The 23,909-nt window shown below is 41.8% G+C and overlaps 1 protein-coding gene across 1 annotated transcript in view; it reads right to left on the bottom strand.

Moving 5' to 3' along the window:
- Positions 1 to 23,909, bottom strand: part of PRKDC (protein kinase, DNA-activated, catalytic subunit) — a 172,306-nt gene that overhangs the window by 2,222 nt on the left and 146,175 nt on the right. Inside the window, exons 72-85 of the mRNA XM_045004443.1 lie at positions 21,818 to 21,998; positions 20,958 to 21,118; positions 15,978 to 16,189; positions 14,621 to 14,708; positions 13,790 to 13,933; positions 10,764 to 10,965; positions 10,085 to 10,152; positions 9,452 to 9,672; positions 8,842 to 8,934; positions 4,186 to 4,275; positions 3,397 to 3,468; positions 3,110 to 3,311; positions 2,164 to 2,352; positions 1,086 to 1,225 (exon numbers count right to left, since the gene is read on the bottom strand). Coding sequence (XP_044860378.1) covers positions 1,086 to 1,225; positions 2,164 to 2,352; positions 3,110 to 3,311; positions 3,397 to 3,468; positions 4,186 to 4,275; positions 8,842 to 8,934; positions 9,452 to 9,672; positions 10,085 to 10,152; positions 10,764 to 10,965; positions 13,790 to 13,933; positions 14,621 to 14,708; positions 15,978 to 16,189; positions 20,958 to 21,118; positions 21,818 to 21,998 — 2,063 coding nt within the window. The remainder of the gene's footprint in view (positions 1 to 1,085; positions 1,226 to 2,163; positions 2,353 to 3,109; positions 3,312 to 3,396; positions 3,469 to 4,185; positions 4,276 to 8,841; positions 8,935 to 9,451; positions 9,673 to 10,084; positions 10,153 to 10,763; positions 10,966 to 13,789; positions 13,934 to 14,620; positions 14,709 to 15,977; positions 16,190 to 20,957; positions 21,119 to 21,817; positions 21,999 to 23,909) is intronic.

The raw sequence follows: 23,909 nt of genomic DNA, 5'->3' as shown, positions 1-23,909 counted from the left end.
GCCGCACCCTTAAAGCACTATCTACACAGCTACTTTAGCAAGCCACAAGTCTGTGGGCCCAGTCTGGGAGGCTCGTTCCCAGATACAATATAGACATAGAGAAATTCTGGGTAAGCCTCTCAATCACACTGCTACTTGTATTGTACTGTTTCTCCCCTCCCTCACCTGCCAAGTGCTCATCTGAAAAAAGGCAGCCAGCTGCTTTCTGCAAAGTCTGCCTCACCAATGGAGGCCAGAGCAGAAAACAGTTACTCATTCGGTCACACAGCACCCTAAAGGCAATCAAACCTGTTGCTGCCATAGCTCTCCTGGGTGATACCAATTGCACTTGGTCCTGCTAGCGAAGGCAGGGGGCTCGACTAGATGATCTTTCGGGGTCCCTTCCAGTTCTATGGATAGGTATATCCCCATCCCCATCCCCCCCCCACCTTTCTATTCAGCCATTTTAAACGTATTTTTATAATTTTAAACAAGCTTTTCATTCATTGCACCAACCCAAAATGAATTTAAAAGGAAGGGATTAATTGAATTTTAAAGAGTAAAATACTGTGATTTCTAGCTTGAGCCAATCTTGACTGAGCTGATTAAATCTCAGGCCGTCACATTCCTAAGCAATTTAATGAATTTTTTTGGAAACTAGCTAATTTACTTGTATGCCTCCCTGACAGTTGCCTCAAGATTCCTGCTAGACTATTTATTTATTTATTTTTTTAAAAGGAGTCCATTCAAATTTCACCTCTACCCCCAAAGGTTTATGAAGAGCAACAGCTTGTGAGGGGTGGGAAATAACTAGGCTTACATGGTGTGACCACACATGCTGCCAAGAAAAATAAATGCCCAGGAGTACAGAGGAAAACTGAGCTGGAACAAGGACACTCAGAAGATACAGGGTAGTTTAGCTACTAAGATGATTCAGACAGCTTTTGTACATCAAAACAATTCACTCTGCCAAGAAGCAAAATGATTAAATTGCCCCCTTGTCTTCCTTTTCTGCCATTAAGTCTGAAGGTAACAAGTCCCTGACTCTTTCAACTGCAAAGGTTCTTAGTCTCTCCCTTGGATTTCCAAGTCCTTTAATGCCTTACCAGGTGAGTACTGCTGGATTGGCACCTGCCAGCTTTCTTTTGGCACAGTTCACTTTCTGCAAGGGATACCAGTTTATTTCAGCTGTGTTTAGTTCCTTAGACCATGTGCCGCCTTTTTTCAACTGCTTCAATTCAAAATTCTAATGAGAGAAAATATTTTTCTTCATTTATCATAAATTAGACAAACAACCATACGCCTAAACCTCTCCTACATTCTCACAGCCACCCACATCCTCAGGAACAAGTCAGCAAATAATCTGAATTGCAAAGAAAGTGGAGGGCAGGATATTTAGCAGAAATTTACTTCTGCCTGTGACTTAAGTTACTTTGCAACTGAAAATATGACAAACATTTGTATTTCTGCAGATTCAGCAAAGTGGATGAACAATGCTAACCTGAACATAGGAAAGCACATCTTCTTAAGCTCTACTTTGATCTGCTTGAGTGAAATCTCAAAATGTTGCTGCCTCTAAAACTAAGGAATAATTTATTGCACATAATTACACCAGTTTAGCAAGTTCTGTACAGGTAAAGGTAGTCTGAAAATATTTATACTCAAACTTTTAATTCAGTAACTGGTTTCAGAAGTATTTTCATAAACAGCACATTGTATGAAATGCATAGTTTCATGTAAAACATGACACCAAGTTGTGCTGCTTATCAGGTGACAAACTGAACATACTCTATTTATAGTACATAGGGTGACAGCATGAATCACCATAAAGATTTGACAATCTCAAGATCACTCATTCAATACAGAAATGAAACTAAATAACACAAATTAGAAATGGATAAAAGCTATCCCTCTGTCCAGTCCCTCTCTTACCCCTATAAGAAATCAGTGTCTTATTTTACATGTTTCAAGAACTTGGCTTCTGCCAGTATCTCTGAAAGATTATTCCCCAGCTCAATAAAGCTGCTGATAAAGATAAAAGGGAAACGTAGGCTGACTAGCAGGAAGGACTTCATTGTTCTATCACGAAAAATGATCAAGTAACAAAGGCAAAACTAATCAACTTTAGGCTTTGTTCATGAATAGAAAGGCAAAACAGAAAGAACAACAACAACAAAAATCTACCTGCCAGTCTAAGGAAGGTTCTTTTACAAACACGTCCATAGTGCTGATCAGGAGGTCTGGCTCTGTGCGGTAGGCTCTTAGGGAATGTACCATCACACTATAAATGAGACCTGATTCTTTCATTGGCAACATCAGATTAATGAACTGGCGAGTTAGACGAAAAGGCATCAACTCTGGCACTTGCAGAAACTACAGAAGAACAAGGAAAAACCGAAACCCATGAATTAAAAAACCTTGAAACTAAGATACAAAGATAAGTCTTCTGCGTGAACCTTAAAACATTGCTGGCTACTGAACTGAAAATAAGGAGGAGCTCACTGAAACCAGAGTGCTCTTGGGTTAAAGTTATTGCTATGAATATTTGTCAATAACTACTGTTTGAAAGCATGGATGAGCAAGGCCTTCTGATTTTCAGAAAGCATCAAATACTGATACCAATACAGGCAAGTCTCATCTTACGCGGGGGTTCCATTCTGCCGTTAGCGCGTAAAGCCAAAACCGCGTATAGTCAAAATTACATTGAGTTGAATGGTGGGCGGAATCACCCGCACTACAGGTACAGTATTAAAATTGTTATTTTTCTCTTTTTTGAAGTTTTTGTTTTTGCTGACCGCGTAAAGCTGAAATCACACGTTAAATGCGCGTAAGATGCGACAGACCTGTATTAAAAAAAATACTTTGCTCTCTGCATAGAGCTGTAGAATTTATCAACCTGTTAGCATCAGCCAAGTTATCTGGAAAAAGATTCTGTTCTAATGATAACTAGAATCATTTTCTTAACTTATGGTGTCAAGTATGAGAAATCATCAAATTCAGCACAAACAAAACTCTTTTAAATACTTTAACTTCAATACAAAATATAAAGTAATTGACTGACCACCAGCCACCATCAGCCCCCAAGACTCCCAATAGAGTAGTCAACAGAAAAGGATCAGAGGAAACATACCTGCGTCGCTGAACCAAATGCATGTCCAAAGTCTATTCCCACCATGCCGCCTGTCTCCATATTAATCATGAAGTTGGATAGATGTCTGTCTCCAATACCAAGAATCCAGTGGCTGATGCACATCAGTGCATGAGAGCTGGCAAAATGGGATCGCAGAGATAGAAAGGCCTCAGGAGCTGTACTCATCTTAACAAATGCTCTCCTTAACAAAAACAAAAAAGTCAGATATTGTGAAACAAACATTGATATAACTTTTGTAAACACACAGTAACTGTCAGTGTACTCACCTTAAAAGGTCTCCTGGAACACTGTTTTCCCTGTTTCTGAAAGACAGGACTGTTTCTGTACGATTAGCTCTACTGCAAGTCAACAACAGAATGCACTAGTTATTGAAACTGTACAATGAGAAGATAACACACTTTTAAGAGAATCTGGGTCCTTATATCAAAGCACTAACACTTTGTTTAACTCTGGAACTGTGCCAATCACAAGGAGTGTTTCCTCAAATTCAGAGGAGAAAAGACGACAAAATGTTGTTTGTTCCTAGGAAGATAGAAAAGACCTATTTTCCAGGCACCCATTCCCAGAGTGAAATCTCCTAATTAATCAATTCAATACAGTGGAAATCAGGGAGAAAAGAAAATAGATGGGATAAGCTTCAATGTTAATGCAGAAATACAATCAAACTTAAATCCCAAAAAATTGGTTTAGCTTTAGTTTGGAACAAAAGTCCAACATTTTGAAGTTCTCTTTGAAGCAGAGTTACCGTTTTCCACCCAGCTACGCTGAAATCCCAGGCTCAGGGGCAGACAACCTGGCGGGGTGTGCTGGTGTTGGGGATCCTGGGCTTCCAGGCTCTCTACTCCCTGTCAGCCTACTAGATGGGCTGTCAAGGAGGCGGATGGAAAAGCTGGCAGGAAACAAGGCAGGATTTTGTTGGAATCCTACCTGGTTTCGGGCTGAATTTCATCAACATCAACATTGTCCCGGGAACATTTAGCAAATTCCACCACAAATGTTTTGTTGACGTTTCTTACCAACTGTTTTTCTGAAAATTACGTAACTGTGAGACCTACCTGTACATAGTCTTATAGCGTGCAATGCCATTCTCTTTCCCAGCCATCTTGGACAGCCAGTCACTGTACATGATACGGGGGCCTTTTCGGCTGTGGACAAACAAAAGGACGGATGATTTATCTACATTTTTATGTGCGCAAAATGCAAAAGAAAGTAACAAAATACAGTAAACCAGAGTGAAGTACAAATATTTTGCAATCAAGTTCATACAAAGCAAATATTAGACACAGGCCTTCACCAGCCACAGGGCTCTCTGACTCGCTGCATTCTGTTGAACTGTTTTTTTCAATAGGAACAGCAAGGGCCTTGAGAAGGAAGTGTGAGAGATCATGAATTGATCCAAAAGCTGCCTTGAAAAGAAGGGTCTTGAAAATTTTGTAACGGGGCAAAAATCTATTTGACCACTTTTTACCATGCTAATTGATGATAGAGAAAAACCTGAATGATATTTTATTCACCCGCAGCAAGTAGAATTTTGCCAGGTTGTTCTAAACAGGGAACACACAGTGTCTGAATCTGCACTACAGTAAAGAGAAAGCATATAGTGGAAAGATTCAAATTTTCCATACCCTCCTATCCTTGAAACAACTGTCTACAATCTGCAGCTGTGCTGCTCTGTGCTTCTCATAGTTAGTAACAATATAAGGAGGGTCAGGACAAGTCAATATCTGAATAAGAGACCTTTAAATGAATGCTTAATTGCTGTAGGAAATTGTGTTGTGGTTCAGTAGGTGGCACTTTCTCAGTACTGGGAGGAAGAAAAGACTGTGGTCAAAGGCCTACCATAGGGCTTCCTGTCTGACATTGGGCAAGTTAGGTCACTTCTGTGCATCAGGTTCCCCCATCCATAAAAAATGGGGTAAGACTAATACTTTCCTATATCATAAGGGTGTTTAGATGTCTAATTTAATGTTTGTAAGAGCCTGGAGAGCCTCAGATGGAAGTTGTTATGAGGCACAATTATCACTGTTACTGAACCTATTACCCACACTGGCCCCTAAGCACTGTGTGCTGTTGAAGGTTCTGTCTTTGTAAAAAGAATATGTAAAGCTGAGGTTCTGACCTCTTGTAGCTTAATGCAGGTCCCATGATATTTTTTCATAAGGGAGAAGAGTGCTACCTTAGCTGGCCTGGCCAATTGCCTATGCACATAATTCCATTTTGCCTGCTTAAATTGCTCCTGCAGTTTCTTTTTTTTTCTTCCCGTATGTCAGGTGTAATGTTGCTGGGTGCTGTTAAACAGTTGTGTGTTCCACCAAAGGTATGAATGCTTTTTAGTAAATGGTGAAGTGATATGTACCCATAAGCCCCCACCACCCCCACTCCCCACCTTACTTTCTTAGCATATAGAGGATATTCTGAGGTTAATTAATGGTTTGGAGGTCTTTGTTGAGATCAGTCTGGATACTAATACTTTACTAGAAGATTTCATCGAGAACAACAATGTCTTTAGTTCTCTTATCTTGAGTCTTTGCTAGTCTATATATTTCTTTCTCACCCTCCTTTATTTAAAAGCCATTAAAAGATGGAAGTGGAAATATGTTAATCAATGAGAACCAGATTAAGGACGAGTGAAGAAATTACTTTGCAAGGCTCATGAATGAAAAGAATCCAAGGGAACCAAGCCATATATAAAACCAACTCAGGGCCTGGTGGCATCAGTCCTAGAAGAAGTTGCAGAAGTATTGAGGAACATGAAAAAGAAACCTCTCAGCCCCAACTGCATACCAGCAGAAGTATGGAAGCACTTGGGGCAAGCAGACAACTGTTTAATTTCACCATGAAGACTAAAAAGTTGCCTGATGCCTGGAGAAAGAGCGCATTAGTACCAATATTTAAGAGAAAAAGAGACATTTAAACTCATGATGCACACAATGAAGATCTAGGGAAAAGTTAGGATAAGAGACTATGAAGAGAAGTAAAGGTCAGTGACTATCAGGGTGGAGTCATGCCAGGCAAGTCAACAATGGATGCTACCTTTGCATTAAGACTGCCTGTCGAAAAATATAGAGAAAAGAGAAAAACTCTGCACATGGCATTCATCGATCTTGAGAAGGCTTAAGACCATGTTCTGAGAGAAGTCAGCTCTCAGATCTGTATGAGAATGAAACTGATACCTGAAGACTACATCAGACTTGTCCAGGACATGTTCAAGGGTGCTGTTAGCTGTTAGAAGGCCCTGTGGAGAAACTGAACAGATTCTAGTAAGTGTTGGAATTCATCAAGGCTCAGCCTCTTTTTGTTCACGTTGGTGCTTGATGGACTTACAGAAAACATTCAGAGTGGCATCCTGGTGCATGCTTTGTGCAGATGATGTAGTGCTCGTGGGAGAGAGCAAAAAAGATTTAGAGAGATAGAAGTGTGTAGTTAAAAGAAATGGCATGAAAAAAAATCAGCAGAAATATGGCCTGTACATTTGATGTATATTTGCAAGAAGGCAATGAGACTAAGTCTTGGGGGCCGGCCAGCCACTACCAGAGGTACAGAAGCTCAAGTACTTAGATTCAATAATACCAGGGCCGGCTCTGGGCACCAGCAAATGAAGCAGGTGCTTGGGGTGGCCAATGGGAAGGGGCGGTACGTCCGGGTCTTCGGTGGCAATTCGGCAGCAGGTCCCTCAGTCCCTCTCGGAGCAAAGGACCCATCGCTGATTGCGGCTTTTTTTTTTTTTTCTCTCTTCGCCGCTTGGGGCGGCAAAAAAGCCCAAGCCGGCCCTGAATAGTACAGGATGAAGGTAAACTCAATGATGAACTTACAAACAACACTGGAAAGGGATGGACTAAGTGGAGAGAAGTGAGCAGAATGATCTGTAATAGGAGAATGCCTATCAAATTGAAAAATAACGTAAGATCTGTAAGATGGTAATTAGGTATGTCCTTTTGTATGGCTCCAAACACTGGGCACTGAGGAAGAGACAGGAGCAGATCTGGAATATAGTGGAAATGAAACCATTAAGATGGATGCTTGACGTTACAAGGATGAACCATGTTTGGAATGAACAAAGTAGGGGAAGTGTGAAGGTATCATCAATTATAGAAAAGCTGAGGAAATCCAAGCTTGTATGGTTTGGGTGTGTGAAAAGAGGAGCAGAAGAATATATAAGAAACTGGGTGTTATGAGAAATGGAGGGTAAGAGAAGGGTTGGAAGACCCAAAACTAGTTGAATGGATGTCATACAAGAGGAATTGATTAGCTGTGGAGTTTCCAGGGAACTGTTTCAAGACAGACTGGAATGGAAAAGCCAGACTCGAAGAGCTGCCATATTTAGATGGGACTAAGGGTAGAAGATGATGATTAGCATCCAGGCTACATGGTGTGTCTGCTTTGCAGAAAGCAGAGCAAAGAAATTCCAAATCCTCCTATCATTATTTTGGGTTTTTTCCCCCTCCCTTAAACTGAAGTTTAGTCAGTGGGAATTCTCATCAGTATTTCTTTTGGGAATGCTGCTGTTCCCTCAGCCAAGTGTGGACATAATCAATAAACTGTATTTACAACTATAAAATAGGCTTATGTTTTAAATTATAAAACTGTTTTCACAAAGACACAAACATACATTTCTATGTACTTACCCTACATATTAGGATTCTCTCTTTTTTGCGCATTGTGATCCCTCCCCCGCAACTTTCCCACCACCCAGAATGGGCTTTACATGACCCCTTTCTCACTCAAGGTACAAGCCCATTGCAAAGCAATGAGCTAGGTGCTGGTAATGCAGAGACTTTGTAGGCAAACTCAGTAGTTCTTACATGCTCAGTGATTACTCCACCACCCACTTGGAAAATGGAGAAAGACTCTTTTCACAGCTCTCATTTCTATTGGAAAAGTGCTAAAGGACTGTTAACTTGGTTTTGTACAAACAGAAGATAGGAGCACAGTTAAATGTCTCAACTGAAGGACACAACCAGTAGTGCAACTGATGTGTCAAACTGGATGCGAGCCTTGGTGTGAGACTTGATTCCACAACCCTGGTTCAAAAACGAGAGAGCTTGCAAATGAGTCATGCCAATATTAAGACAAATTTAAACAAAACTGTGTAATGGGAACAAAGCAAGTTAGTTAAAGTTATTCCTAAAGCCCCACAAAGATAATAGAGATTGAAAAATTAGAATTCATCTGATTCTACAAACGTTCATCCTTTGAAAACCAACAGCCAGGAGTTAGAAAACTAGAATTTCTAAAATCCACTCTTCATGCAAAGGCAACATTTCTTTTAAACTCAGATAGACTTTTATTTCATGTAGTTATAGGCAATATCCTCAGTTACTGACTCATTGCTGAACATACAGTTTTCTAAGTAGCTCTCTCTCCTTGCTGACCTAAGTCCACTTCCTGCTTGTTCAATGCAAGAGATCAAAATCCTTCACTTGTAAAACCATAATCTGTTGATAAGAAAATAGTGACGATAACGTCAGAGGATTACAAACTCCCTGTTTACACAAGTTGGGTGGAGGATATGGATGACTGGTACAATGGTACTCATTAAACAGCTGCCAATTACTAATTTGGGTCAGGAAGTACTAAAGAGACTTCTGTCTTACAAATACTTTATTTATTTAACACCATTAAGCCTAGGTTTTTCATCAGACAAACAGATTGTCAGAAAGAGCCCAGTAATAGTTATTTCTATTCACGTGGACAGTTAAAACCAGCATCACCTGTGATAGTCATCTTTTTCCTCTTCGGACATGCTTTCCATAAGGAAATTCTTTAAGGTACAGGTATTTTCCAACCACTCAATCAACCCTAATCTGAAACAAAAGAAATCATGTGTGGGAACACAACCCTCAGAGTTTAACTGAAAAAGAGGAGCAATATAACTAGAAAGCAGCATGGTCCAGTTGATAGGTCACAAGACTGTAGGTTTTGTTCCTGACTCTGGTAAAGATCATTGTTTTGGGCAAGTCTCAAATTTTGTTCCTCAGTTTCCTTATCTTTAAAACAGGATAATAGGATTTACCCAACTTTGGGACATGCTGTGAAGTCTAAACTCAGGAAGTTTATATAAAACCGCCAAGTTATAATTATAAACCCAAATATATTCAGAAAAATAATTGCCAGACATGGCACTTATGACAAAGATTAAAAATATTATGTAACTGGTCTAAAAAATGTTTCTATATCATATAAAAATTCCCAGAGCCAAGTGCCAAAAATGTTTGCACCAGCATTTGGCACAAAGAAATCCCACCTCCCAGCATAAAGAAGCTATGTGACTTTTGATGTGAGGATTTTTATCCCTGAATGACAAGACCACAAAGTCCCTACCTGGTTGTCATGGGTATGACTTTGTAAGTTTTTATCTGCATGTTCCTTTGGCTGCAGGCAGCATCTTGGGAAAGGATAATATTCATGACATCAAAGAGCTGCTCAATGCGCTGGTCCTGCCGGAGATCTTCACCACCTTTGACAAGAAAGGGATGTTCCCGCTCGTCACTGCCGCGGATGTTTATACGTTTTGGTTTCCTGATAGACTCCATTACTTTTATCTTGAAGGGAGGGAAAAAAGCAAAACATTTTTGGCACAGGTGAGAGCATGCATTGCTGTAGCATCAGGGCTCTCCCATAAACTCTTGGGCCTCTTGTATTCCTGTGTACTGTGATCATGTTGTTCTTGTACCACTAGACTGCTTTATTTTTTACTAAATTTAGAAAAGTGTAGCTAAATCCATTGCCTCTGCAGAAAGCACCCAATTATCCATGTAGAAAACACTGCAAACTAATATCAATGTGTATTTTATGATGATGTTATAATGGCCATCTAATTAATAAGATTAATCCTTTGTGTACTGTTAGATATCTGCTCACACACTGCTTCCCTCCCTCGCAAAAATGCTACACTGAGCCATGTTTTTACATTAGAAGCCAAAAGGGATATTGTCTTTAAAGTTGTTAGCATACCCGTTCATCAAATCCAGAGATTTTTGCATGGTATTCTGGCAATGGTTTACCTTTACCATCATACTGACCTGAAGAAAAATAAAACAAAGAGGCATACAGTCTTCATTTAAATATTAAAATATTTAAAAATTAAACTGTAGTTAACGATGGCATGCATATTCAGCCTAATATTGCATCTTATTAAACTAGCAGAAAACTAAGTGTATATTTAAACATACAGTATTTCATTTGGTCATTCAGTGACATGTATTATTTTTTCACCTATGCCATTAGATTTTGGAACTCATTGCTTTCAGAGGGCAGAGCTTTTTCAAATTAGAATGCAAATCCATTAGATTTAAAACCTGCTGGGATCAAGGGGTTAGAAGCAACAACATAAAATTACAATGATTTTTTTTAATTTTTGTTTTTTTAAAGAAAAAAGACATTTTAAAACATCACAGCAGTAAATATAGCTAAATCTAGTCTTAAGAAGAAGAGAATCCTGGTAGTCTGAGACAGAAAAGATCCCTCTGATTACCAAATGCATTCCCCTGCAATGGCAGGATACAGGGCCACAGAGAGGACGCATAAGGAATCAAACTGAGAAGACTCTTGTTCTTAGCTAAAGAAGACTGGAACTTAAGGGTAACTACTATTTTTGTAAGAGTTCACTATCCATAGTGAAATGGTAACATACCAGGGATCTCCAGTTCGTTCCTCATGAATTCAGCTTTGAAGTCACTCATCCAAGGTGAGCATTCTTTCAGATTTCCAGGTTCTTTCTGGTCTTTCATTTTTGAAAGGAGAGAGAATGCAATTCTGTTGAAGTCATCAGCCTTCATATCTAACAGCTTTGAGCCGCTTTTCCCAAAATGACTGTTAAAATCCGTCCCAAAGGTCTGAAGTTGAAATTAATTTACAGAAAAGGAATTAAAGTTCACTTCATACATAGCAAGATCACACTGAGCCTCAGAGGCACAGCACTGCATTTTTAGAGAATCAGTTTCATTCTAGTGGGGATTTGTTTTTGGAATCCCTGGACATAGTAATTAATTATTAAGACAAGTCCTCTCTAACATCTTACTTATACAAATAGCTATAAGCAACTTAGAAGTATGACCTATCATTTTATTTGTCTATAAAGCATCATGAACACCTATGACCCTGTAGTAAGAAATAAAATGAGCTGTCAAGGGCATTGCATTCTGATTCCCATGGAGACTGTGAAATGAGGATCCACTATGGAGGATCTGAGTAACGTTCTAAGGTGGCTCAGACAACTGTTAAGAGTATTTTTTCCTATCATTTATGTTTTAGTTCAGAGGTGGGCAAACTACGGCCCATAGGACCGTTCTGCCCAGCCCTTGAGCTCCTGGCCAGGGAAACTAGCCCCCGGCCCCTCCCCTGCTGTCCTCCCTCCCCCACAGCCTCAGCTCGCCGTGCCGCCAATGCTCTGGGGAGTGGGGCTGCAAGCTCCTGCCAGGCAGCGCGGCTGGCTCCAGCTGGGTGGTGCGGCTACCAGTCCTAGTGCTCTGAGCAGCATGGTTAGGGGGTAGGGAGACTGGATAAGGGTCAGGGGATTCTGAGGGGCAGTCAGGGGGCGGGGGTGTGGATAGGGGTCGGGGAAGTCATGGGACAGGGAGCGGGGTGGTCGTAGATGGGAGTAGGGTCGGGGGGGCGGTTAGGGGCGGGGGTCCCGGGAGGGGGCGGTCAGGGGACAAGGAGTATGGGGGGTTGGATGGGTTGGGTGTTCTGAGGGGAGCAGTCAGGGGGCAGGAAGTGGGAGGGGGCGGGGGCCAAGCTGTTTGGGGAGGCACAGCCTTCCCTACCCGGCCCTTCATATAGTTTTGGAACCCCGATGTGGCCAGGCCAAAAAAAGTTTGCCCACCCCTGTTTTAGTTGAAAGTTTTTTTGGCTTTGAGTTTAGTTTTCTTTCTTGTTTGGTTACTAGATTAAGAGATTCTAAGGCCAGAAGGGACCACTGTGGTCATCTAGTCGGACCTCCTGTATGACAGAGGCCATAGAACTTCCCCAAAAGAATTCCCTGAGCAGATCTTTTACAAAAACATGCAACCTTGATTTAAAAATGGTCAGTGATGGAGAATCCACCACAATCCTTGGTAAATTATTCCAGTGATTAATTACTCTCACCGTTAAAAATCTACACCCTATTTCCAGTCTAAACTTCTAGCTTCAACTTCCAGCCACTGGAACATGTTATATATCTTTCTCTGCTAGACTGAAGAGCCCATTATCAAATATTTGTTCCTCACTGCAATCAAGTCACCTTTTAATCTTCTTTTTGTTAAGCTAAATAGATTGAGCTCCTTGAGTGTATTGCTACAACATCCTTATTGAATTGTGGGCACCACAACTGGACACAGTATTCCAGCAGCTGTCACACCAGTGCCAAATACAGAGGTAATAACCTCTCTGCTCCTACTTGAGATTCCCACTTATGTTTCACAGGATTGCATTAGTTCTTTTGGCCACAGCATCACACAGAGGGCTCAAGTTCAGATGATTATCTACCACCCAATCTTATTTCAGAACCAGAGTCCCCCATGCTGTAAGTATGGCCTACATTCTTTGTTCCCAGATATATACACTTACATTTAGCCATATTAAATGCATTATTTTATTTTTTTTGCACCCTGTTAACTAAGTGATCTAGATTGCTCTGAATCGGTGACCTGTCCTTTTCATTATTTACCACTTCCCCATTTTTTGTTTCATCTACACACTTTATCAAGTGATGGTTTCATATTTTCTTCCAGGTCATTTAAATGTGTATATCACTCACAGTGCTGCACTGAATAGAAGATACTGTATGAGGAATGGCCCTTTTAAAAATCTGAACACAGATATTTTTATTGTATCACAGTCACTTGGTAAAAGTAGGCTGGGCTGCACAAAAGTAAAACAAGTTCCACTGAAGACAAGATCAATGGTAGTGTGTGTGTTGTGCTGCACATTTAATAAAAATTATTAAAATTATTAAGCCTCCTTTCTTTTGTGTGTTCTTGAAATATATCAGAATATTTTTAATTTTGATGAAAATTAGTTAAACTAGTGAGGACTTGACCTAATAATTAATTGCAATGTCCAGAGAGTCCAAACTCAAATCCACTAATCCCCATTAGAATGAAACTGCTTCTCTAAAAATGCAGTGCTGGAAACCATCAGCATGTTTAACATTTAAAAAAGCACACACACTATACACAAACTCTTCTTCCTCTATTTCTTTGTCACTAAGTGCTCAGATATTTCAGGATTCTCTGCAGAGCCACATCTATCAACGAGACCCCAATTAAACTGTCCATCTGGTGCCCCTAAAGCATTAGGTTAGGAATAAGAGGCCAGAGTACCACACAAGTATATAGCAGAAAGCTCTGGGTAGTGACAGAGGCAAATGCACTGGCATGTAAGCAGAGAGGAATCGCTGAACAAGTATAAACTAATGCCTCAGGTGGGAACATTCTACATGGCAGAGCAGTCAAGAAGTGTCAGCTGAACCGTAACAAAACTAAAACATCACAGATACCAATTAACAAGTATTAAAGGCCCAGTCCTAACTCAATCATTCATATGAGTGAGGGCTGCAGGACTGGGCCAGAACCTCCTATCCGATTGATACTGTCCTTCTTAACTTTCCAGTATAACCTTCCCACCCCATTACACACCAACAGTATTCGATATCATTGAGAGGAATTTCATACATACCTCAATAAATCTCCTTCTGAACAACCCAAGACCTGGAGCTTGTAAATCTCCTAAGTTTCTGTACATTCCTTCATACATTTCCTTAAGGTTATTTTTATTTCTCTGAGTTTTTCCCAACTCATTTTTGACATCCTCAACCCAATCCTGTGAATACAGAGAGAAAGGGCTGAAGACTGAAGAAAATGATTTACACGCCCTCTCTTTTGTAACCCAGTCAGATGGTATTAGGTCTACTAATGATGTGAATTAGAATTAAAAGTCTGCTATAATCATGTTAGAGCAAGCTGAAAGCTACAGGAGTGCTACGTAAAATGCTGTTTCTTATACTTTATTTTTTATAATGTTTGTTACAGTAGTGAGTACAGGGCCCCATTGTGCTAGGCACTGTACAAAAATAGAGTAAGACAGTCCCTAACCTAAAGAGTTTAAACTCTAAATACACAAGACAGACATAAGTAAGGTTAAGGAGTATATCGAACAAGCAGAAGGAACAATGCAATGATTGAAAACATTATGTTAGTTCTACCATATCTTCCGCTTTCATTTTGTTATTTAAATCCTTTCAGTGAGGTTATATTAGGAGGCGATTAGCTAGATGAAGAGCTAAAGGGAAGGAGCAAAAATGGTTAGAGATAATGAGGCAGGGGCTAACAGCCGATCAGAACAGGGAGAGAATGTTCAGAGTGAAAATTGCAGAAAGCACACTAATGACATCATCTGTGGCCATCAATCCCTGACAATCCCTGCAACTGTTCTCCAGCATCAGTCTGGCTGGCTCCTCTCTGCATTGTCTCTCTCAAAGGCCACATGGCTGAAGGGTTCCTACTGTACCTTAAAGAGCATCACTGGATTAGAAAGCTGTTCCAGGGCATGAACAAAATCTTGAATCACTCCTCCTCTGTCTAATTTACTCTTTATCCTGTGAAAGAACAGACCATCAGAACTGGGCAACAAAAGCTGCCATCAGCATATTCTTGTCCAGTCTTCACACAAATACTTTCTATGTGTAAAACCTGAACAAATAAAATTCTGTGGAGCTCAGGGACAAGAGGGACTCGAGGATGGGAATTCTCTCTCAGGCTGCAGAGGAACAGCAGCGCCTCTAATGCACTTAAGTCTGTCCATCTCTCTCTCTGCAACTTGTTATTTTTTGGTATTTGCTAAACATCTGCTGTGAAAATAGCAACATTCTGAACTGGCAGCTCTCTGGTGGGTACAGCAATCGGCATTAACAAGACTGTATACATCCAGCACATGCCACTGAAGCTGTGTGTGGGTTATTTATTCTGAGTAGCACAAGAAGTGTGGACCTTTGCCTTCTTGTCTCAAACTGAGAAATAATGCAAAAAATCATGAACAAAGACAAAGAGACACATACAATAATGGTAATTTTACAAGGGCTGTGTGATAGCCCATATGAGAAAGTTAGGCATTACAATGACTTGGTAGTCAACTAAAACAGCTCTTGCCCACCAACAGATGGTGGTGAAAAACAATACTAGGGAGACTGTGATGGTTCAGGGCCCTAGAATAAGGGAGCAGCGTTTTTCACAACAGGAACAACCTTCCAAAAAGGAAAGCCTGGGCACTCACCTCACTGCTCTTTTTGATGTACGAGGATAGTTTTTTTAAATTCATTAAATTACTTTTTAATTAACAAGTGTCCTTGCTCGTTTTGTTACATCTGAAAGATTATACATGTCAGGGCCTCACTTTCCTCTCTTTGCTAAAGGATCTTAGCAAACATTAGCAGATACGAATAGTGATGTAACTGGAGACTGAGTTGTGGATTTCCCTCAACCCTAGCAGAGCAGACAAGGAAGGAACCTCACTCTATGATTTTTCACCTGAAACTTTATACTTCAAAAGAGCAGGAAAAGGCAAACATTTTTCTTGTATGTTTTGTAGTTCATTTTTATAGGGCTGTGAGAGGCTAAGCATCAGCAAGGATTGTGGGTGCTCAGCACCTCTGAAAATAATCTAGCCACTTATTTAAGTTCTTAAATATGGATGTAGGTGCCTAATTTTAGGCACCCACATTACAAAAGTTGGCTTAAGTACCTGTTTTTCATGCCTTCGAACCAAGCAAAGGAGATACCAGAATTTATCTACTATTTTCTATGCTTTTCCCAGACTATCACTTCCTATTAAAATCTTATAGATTTGTAAGCAACATTTCAAATACCACCTTGCTACAAACTCCTTGTTCTTGTGGCCAGTTGCAGTGTCTTTGAAGGAATAGTTTTCACTGCTGATCAGGAAAGGATAGACGATTGCCTGTGGGTAGCTATTTGCAATCTCTTCTACAGTATGTTGCACAGCTACAGCTTCCTCTTTGTCAAGCACTGCCATCAACTGGCTAATCCAACCAATGAACTGCCAGCAGGGAACTGACGAAATCTGCAAAACACAGACAGTGTTTTCACCTTCTGTATATCTTTAAAAATCCAGACTAAAAAGAAAAGCAAACACAACTACTCTGTGTTCCAAGTCAGCAGGCAGAAACAGGTGGAAAAATAGAGAACATTAATTAGATTGCACAGAATGTCCCCCTACCAAAGCAATCATTTTCAGTTCTTGATAGGTTTTCATCTGCAAACATTTATGTCTTATTTGCTGAGCTCACTCAACTTGATGGCATTTCTGTGTGTGGTTGGATGTAACACAATAACATTTGCATCATGCATCTGATCAATTCCAAACTTTCAAGGAATGTTCTAGGCATCAATGGACAGAACCCTATTGATTTGGGGGAAACCTGGAAAAGGACCACTTGCTGCAGGATCCTCTGCACCTTGAAGTCTTTAAACCATGATTTAAGGACTTCAATAGCTCAGACATAGGTCAGGGGTTTGTTACAGGAATGGGTGGGTGAGATTCTGTGGCCTGCGTTGTGTAGGAGGTCAGACTAGAAGATCATAATGGTCCCTTCTGACCTTAAAGTCTATGAGGAGAAAATAGGGGACACAGAGCTCCTGGCACCTGGTTAGCCCAAAATCAATAGGGTTCAACACAGCAGCTTTAACCAGGTCTGCATTTGATGGGAGCCATTAACACCTTCCAGCATCACAACATGCCCTGATCTTAGCTCTGCCCTTTGCCGCACTGGAATTTAAAATGTTGACACCCTAAATGACTAATCCAGACAGCAAAGAAACAATAAAGGACCCCTGATGAGTGGCTATTGTTTTTGTGGCATCTGTTATCTAGGACAGACTTCATCCATAATGTTCTAATGGGGAATTCATTACTGTCAAGTTCTTAGGCCTGGTCTACACTACCAGTTTATCTCAAATTTAGCAGCGTTAAACCAAATTAACCCTGCATCCGTTCACACAACGAAGCCCTTTATATCGATATAAAGGGCTCTTAATATCAATATCTGTACTCCTCCCCGACGAGGGGAGTAGCGCTAAAATCGGTATTGCCATTTTGAATTAGGGTTAGTGTGGCCGCAATTTGATGGTATTGGCCTCCGGGAGCTACCCCACAGTGAACCATTGTGTCCACTCTGGACAGCAATCTGAACTCGGATGCACTGGCCAGGTAGACAGGAAAAGCCCCACAAACTTTTGAATTTCATTTCCTGTTTGCCTAGTGTGGAGCACAGGTGACCATGCAGTCCCAGAATCAAAAAAGAGCTCCAGCATGGACCGTACGGGAGTTACTGAATCTGATCTCTTTATGGGGAGATGAATCTGTTCTATCAGAACTCCGTTCCAAAAGACGAAATGCCAAAACATTTGAAAAAAATCTCCAAGGCCATGATGGACAGAGGCCACAACAGGGACTCAACACAGTGCCGTGTGAAACTAAGGAGCTGAGACAAGTGTACCAGAAAGCCAAAGAATCAAATGGACGCTCATGGAGGGAGGGGCGACTGACAACTGTAGCTATCCTACAGTTCCCGCACTCTCCGAAAACCATTTGAATTCTTGGCTGAGCTCCCAAAGCCTGAAGGATCAAAAACATTGTCGCAGGTGGTTCGGGGTATATGTCGTCGCCCCCCCCGTGAAAGCAAAGGGAAAAAAATCCTCTCTCGCCTTTTTTCAATGTCACCGTATGTCTACTGGATGCTGCTGGCAGACGCGGTACAGCAGCGCTACACAGCAACATCCCTTTCCCTTCCCTTGCCTTGCGGATGGCAGACGGTACTGTATGACTGGTATCCATCATCGTCGTCCTGCGAGTACTCGTGGCTGGCCTCGGTGAGGTCGGCCGGGGGCGCCTGGGCAAAAATGGGAATGACTCCAGGTCATTCTCTTCTTTATGCCTTTTCTAATGGAGATTCACTCCTGCCTGGAATCTCATAGCAGCTGGTGGCTGCCCTCCTCTCCCCCCTTTGATCTCTACTTGCAGAGGCAATAAAGTCAGTGTTGTTTCTTATTCATGCATTCTTTATTACTTCATCGCACAAATGGGGGGATAACTGCCATGGTAGCCCAGGAGGGGTGGGGGAGGAGGGAAGCAACAGGTGGAGTTGTTGCAGGGGCACCCCCTAGAATGGCATGCAGCTCATCATTTCTGCGGGATGTTTGGGGCTCTGACCCGGAGCAGCTGTTTTCCTCTCTGGTTCTTTAGTAGGCTTGCCTGATATTCTAGGCAGGACTGACTCTCCCTTAACTTAAAGAAGAGAATGACCTGGGGAGTCATTCCCATTTTTGTCCATGTGCCCCCGACCAACCTCACCGAGGCCAGCCAGGAGCACTCAGGACAGCAGCAGACGGTACAGTATGACTGGTAACCGTCATTGTCAACTTACAAAGCAGCAGGCGGTACAGTAGAGCTGGTAACTGTCTGTGCTAACTTTCAAAAGGCAAGGGAATGCTGCTGTGTAGCGCTGCAGTACCACGACTGTTAGCAGCATCCAGTAGACATACAGAGAAAAAAGGCTGAATGGACTCCATGGTTGCTGTGTTATGGCGTCTGCCTGGGCAATCCAGGGAAAAGGGCGCGAAATGATTGTCTGCCGTTGCTTTCACGGAGGGAGGATTGACTGACGACATTTACCCAGAATCACCCGCAACACTGTTTTTGCCCCATCATGCATTGGGATCTCAACCTAGAATTCCAATGGGCAGGGAAAACTGCAGGAACTATGGGATAGCTACCCACAGTGCAACACTCCGGAAATCGACGCTAGCCTCATGGATGCACACCGCCGAATTAATGTGGCCGCGTGCACTCGACTGTATACAATCTGTTTCCAAAAACCGGTTTCTGTAAAATCAGAATAATCCCATAATGTAGACATACCCATAGGGTGGGTCTATGCCAAGTGGCTACAGCAGCACAACTATGGTGCTGCAGTTGTGCCGCGACAGCCTCTGTAGTGTAGATGCTTCCTACATAGACGGAAGGGTAATTTCTGTCAGTGTAGTTAATCCATGAGAGGTGGTATCTAGGTCAATGGAAGAATTTTTCCATCAACATCCTTGAGCCTATTAGGGTAAGGTTGAGCTAACTATGTTGCACAAGGTCCAAAATTTTTCATAGCCTTAAGCGATGCAGCTAGGTAGACCTAAGTTTTAGGTGAAGTCTTCCAGTCTTGGCTTCCACAGATACATTCTCAGTTCAGTGGGGACAGCCAAGCTGCTATTCTGTTCCTATGATGCCTTCTCAGGATACCCCTATATCAATGCACTGCCCACCAATCTGTAAGCACTAGCATATACATTCAGTTAAAAAAGGGGGGTTGAAACAAGCCTGTGCTAACAAATGCAGAAACTATACCAGCATAGCTATGCGAGCATAAACTTTTCATGCAGACACAGCCTGCACCAATGGAGGAGGTTATACCCAGTGGGGTAAGAGCACCACCTTCCTGGAAAAAGTTTGATTCTGTCAATGGACACATTCTTCCATCAAACACAGCTACGTCTACACTGAGGGGTTAGATCAGCATAGCTGTGTGCATCAGGAGTGTGTGGAGAACTTTTCAGTGTAGACCAAGCTTAAGATAAGCAGTCACAAGGGTGGAGGTGAGGATGTCACAGAGGCCTGGCATGGGGAGAAAGGTGGGGTATCATACTGAGCCCCTGGCATGGAGGAAAAGGGTTACAAGGAGTCTTTGAAAGTCAGGGATGGGAAACTTGTGGGGAAAAATGAAGGGATGCAAGGAGCCCCTCGTGTGTGCAAAGCACTTGGCTGACAGAAGTAAAGTGTGCAGCCTCCTAGTCCAGTGGTTCTCAACCATTTATCATTGTGGGCCGCATATGCGGCTCAAAGTGTTAGCTGGGCCTCAGGTCGAGAACTACAGTGCCTCCCACCCTAGCTCCCCCACAAACCCCTATGCTCAGCGCCCTCCGCCCAGAGACCCCTCCCCAGAGTGGGGCCAGGAGCGGAGAGCTGGGTGTTGGTCAGGGACCCCAGACCCTGCTGCACGCACCAGGACCCCGACCCCCCGCTGTGTGGGGCCAAAGGGAAGCCAGGACGCCAACCCTGGACCATGCATCCGCTGTGCAGGGCCGGGTGGCAGCTGGCTGCCCAGACCCCGCTGCAGGTGGCAGCCAGGACCCTGACCCTAGACCCTTCCAGAACCCTGTTGTGTGGGGCCAAGCAGCAGGGCAGCTGGGAGCCCAAGGCCTTTAGATCATAGCTGAGCTAGGCTGCAGCTGTGTGCTAATTGGGCTGCATGCAGCCTGTGGGTTGAGAACCACTGAAATAAAGGGTCTGGAAATGGCCAGCAGGGGATAGGCAGGCAGTCGCTGTCTGCTGCAGGCAGCCCAGGGCACACTGCAGCCTGGAGTATGCTCATTCCCCCCGGAGGCGACACATAGCAGTGACTAGTGGGGAGAGACGTGCCCCCACATCTCTCCAGACAGACACCAAGAGGCAAGGAGGTAGCACTCCCTCCTGGTGACAGCACTCTCAGTCATCCCCTTCCCTTTCCTCTCCCCACCCCATCCCCTTTCTTCTCCACACTGTTTCATGTCCCATTCCCCCATCCTATATCATATCTCTTTTCTTTCCCCACTGCCTCTTTCCCCCAGGACTGGCTCTGGCCACCCCAAGCAAAAAACAAACAAAAAACCCTCCCACACATCCCATTAAACTAACATAAGATTTACACAAGAATCCAAAATTCAACTTGAAATAAAGGGATTCTGTTCAATAAATATTTGGTTCACAATCAACTTTGCTGTACCAGGGAATGGAAGTAACTAACCTCTTGCGCCATTAGGCCCAGTGTCTCTGCTGGATACCTTTCTATTATTTGCAGCAGCCTAGGAAATTTTAGCCTGGCATCTCTGGAATTCAGTTTTAAAGCCTTTATCATTTTCTCCACTACAATGGCTGGGAATATCTGCAGATCCAGAGCACTGACATCTGCCAAGAAACGTTAAACAAAAATTATCAGAAACACCATCTTTTTTTCATCCCTTTGATCATCTAAAACATTCATCTTTACTTTTAATTGTATTATCTGCCTTCTTGGTGCTCTGTAGGGAATTTTAACTTTTTTTGTTTTTTACTTTGTTCTGTTTCCCATTTGAAGACTTGTTTGAACGGCACACACCACTAGTACGTGTATTCTTGGATTGTAAGCATTAGCTTTTATCAGGAGGCTGCATCATCACTAGTATCTTGCCCGTTTTATACACAGCATTGTCGTGGTCTGGGAATGAACAAGAGGAGCATCTGCTGGATAGGATGCATATCCCACCAGTAAGATGGAGACCTCATGACTCACTAATGGTGAAGCCAGAAGGAGCTGTCAGAAAGAACAAAAAGGATGTAAATAACATCAAAGTTGAGGACAATCTGTTTACATTTAAATCCAAGCCATATAACCTGCTGGGATTTCAGGAGCAGGATGAAACCTGATGTATTTTAGGTAAATCTTCCACAACAGGAGGGAGTTGCTTGCTATTAAACACCACCTCTTATAAATTCCTCCATGTACAATAATATTTTCTTTTTAAATGGCCCACCTCTAGCCCTCGCACTTGAATGCTCTCTATTGGCACTCCCATCTGAAATTTGCATAACAGCAGGATGAGAAAAATATTTTAATTTCTGACTTACCAGATGAACCTTCTTCCTCTTTACGGAGATGCTTGTCACAGAAATCAACCAAAGTCATGTAAGCATCTATGACTCCAGTCAGGTCTACGTGCTCCATAGAGTGAGACTGCACCTCTTCTTCAGCCTTCCTCACTGCAGTGCTGAAGTACTGGAAAGCCTTCTTGTTCAGACCTGCTATCACCTGAAATTCAACCATAAGTGGAAGCCACAATAACAAGGAGAGTTCAGCAAATAGTTCATGGTGAATATTCAACAAATTTAGTTCTTTTTTTGTTTGCAAATGAAGATTGAGCATGTACTTGTTAAATACTTTATGTGAACAGTTCTTGATTGGTAGATCTTTCTTGGCTGCAAGTATTCAATATTTGAAATTTGAGCTGTATTGGATACACAGATCATATGGTATTAGTTCTGTTCCCTGTCTGGACAGGCATAAGTCTTAGATTGGGGCTTCCTATGCAAGTCACATTTACTAGTTTAAAATTCACTTTCTGTGAACATTCTCTACAATTTGGTATTTCCAAGCCAGTAAACTCATTCAATAGACTATTTGCAAACAGTTAACATGAAAGAGACACAAACACAATTGAAGAAAATTAAGTTTTTTAGTTTGAATGAATGTTCATGAGAATAAGTGGGGGATTTTTGTTTGTTTTGTTAAAAAGCTCTTTGCCCAGCTCTAGTTTTAAACCTTTATTTATATACAAATTGTGTTTCTTCTGTTATGAGAATTGAGGCACAATGTCGTCATCCCAGATTTCTCTAGTACAATGTACTTAATGGAAGAAATAATTTACAAAGCATTTTACAAACAAACTTATCTAAACTCTGCATACAGATTCCGTCATTTACCAATGCTATCACCTCCTTGGCAGAAATGTGCCAGCTGTTTAAGCAGTATTCAGCTATACCACCCAACAGTTTAGGAACAGCAAGTGAAAAATACTGTATCCCATATAAACTACACTGAATTTTTTGGGGACAGTCCCAGGATATAATCCTTTCGGCTAGAAGCAGGCAGGAGGATTAATATGATAACAGGCATCTCCTTAAAAAATCACTTCCTAGAACTGTATTTCGTGATATATCCCATTATCTTGGAAACTCAACAACTCATGGAAAGCTTGGTTTTCTAGAGCTGTGCCTGTAGCAAAATGATTCATATTACCTTAGATGAAAGAGCAGACTGTGGCCAGGGACAGAAGCTTGGCTCAGCAACTTGGCTGACCTGGCAGGTAACATTTTGGAGAAAGGGACTTACTTCAGACAAATTTGAAAAGACTTGGTCTAACTTTTGAAAAATGTTTGATTAATCCCTACTGGATGGAAACCGAGATGTCACTCTCCTTTCTCTGCCCTACTCCCATTTCCTTTCTTCCCTTACCCTCCCTTTCCATTCTTTCATCTTTTCTGTTCTTCCCTTATTTGTTTGCGGGGAGGGAGGGAATCAAAATATAAACAAAAAAAACCACATTGTGAATTTTATGTAGGCAAAGGGAAATTACTGAAGTTGGAATTTGGTCAGGAGACAAGTGTTAACACCCTTAGGTCTTGCAGAAGGTACCATGTTATCTCAGTTTGGTATCTCATCCAGAAGGCAGTAGAGTGCCCTCTACTACCATGCTGGGACACTGGTTAAATACTGACTCAGAGGGAACAGAATCATCCACAAAATTACGGACACCGCTTCCTGCAGTATCTTTCTGGAGGTCTCTCAAATAATCTGATCTTTCTTAGTTTTTAAGGATCACAGTGAAAGGTGCTATAGAAGAGATTTCATACTCACTTTTCAACTGCTCATTATAAAGAATGTTGTCATTCATTCTGGTAGAGTAACTAGCACAATAATTTTTAACTTCATTTAGGAAATATTTATACTAATTTTTGTCCTTGTTGTATTGACACTGTTCATTTACAGATTGTACTTGCTCCTAGAGAGACAAGTAATGGTGTTTGTTCATTCTGACTGTAGTTACTCCCAAGGCTCTTAATAGAGGGTAGCTATCAAGATCAGCAGATATAAATTGATATATGCAGTTTAACTCTCCATTTGGATCCCTTTGAAAGACATAACTTTATTTCTGGGGCATCT

The sequence above is a fragment of the Mauremys mutica genome, chromosome 2, assembly GCF_020497125.1.
Source record: "Mauremys mutica isolate MM-2020 ecotype Southern chromosome 2, ASM2049712v1, whole genome shotgun sequence".
Lineage (NCBI taxonomy): Eukaryota > Metazoa > Chordata > Testudines > Geoemydidae > Mauremys > Mauremys mutica.
This window is presented reverse-complemented; position numbering and strand designations above follow the sequence as displayed.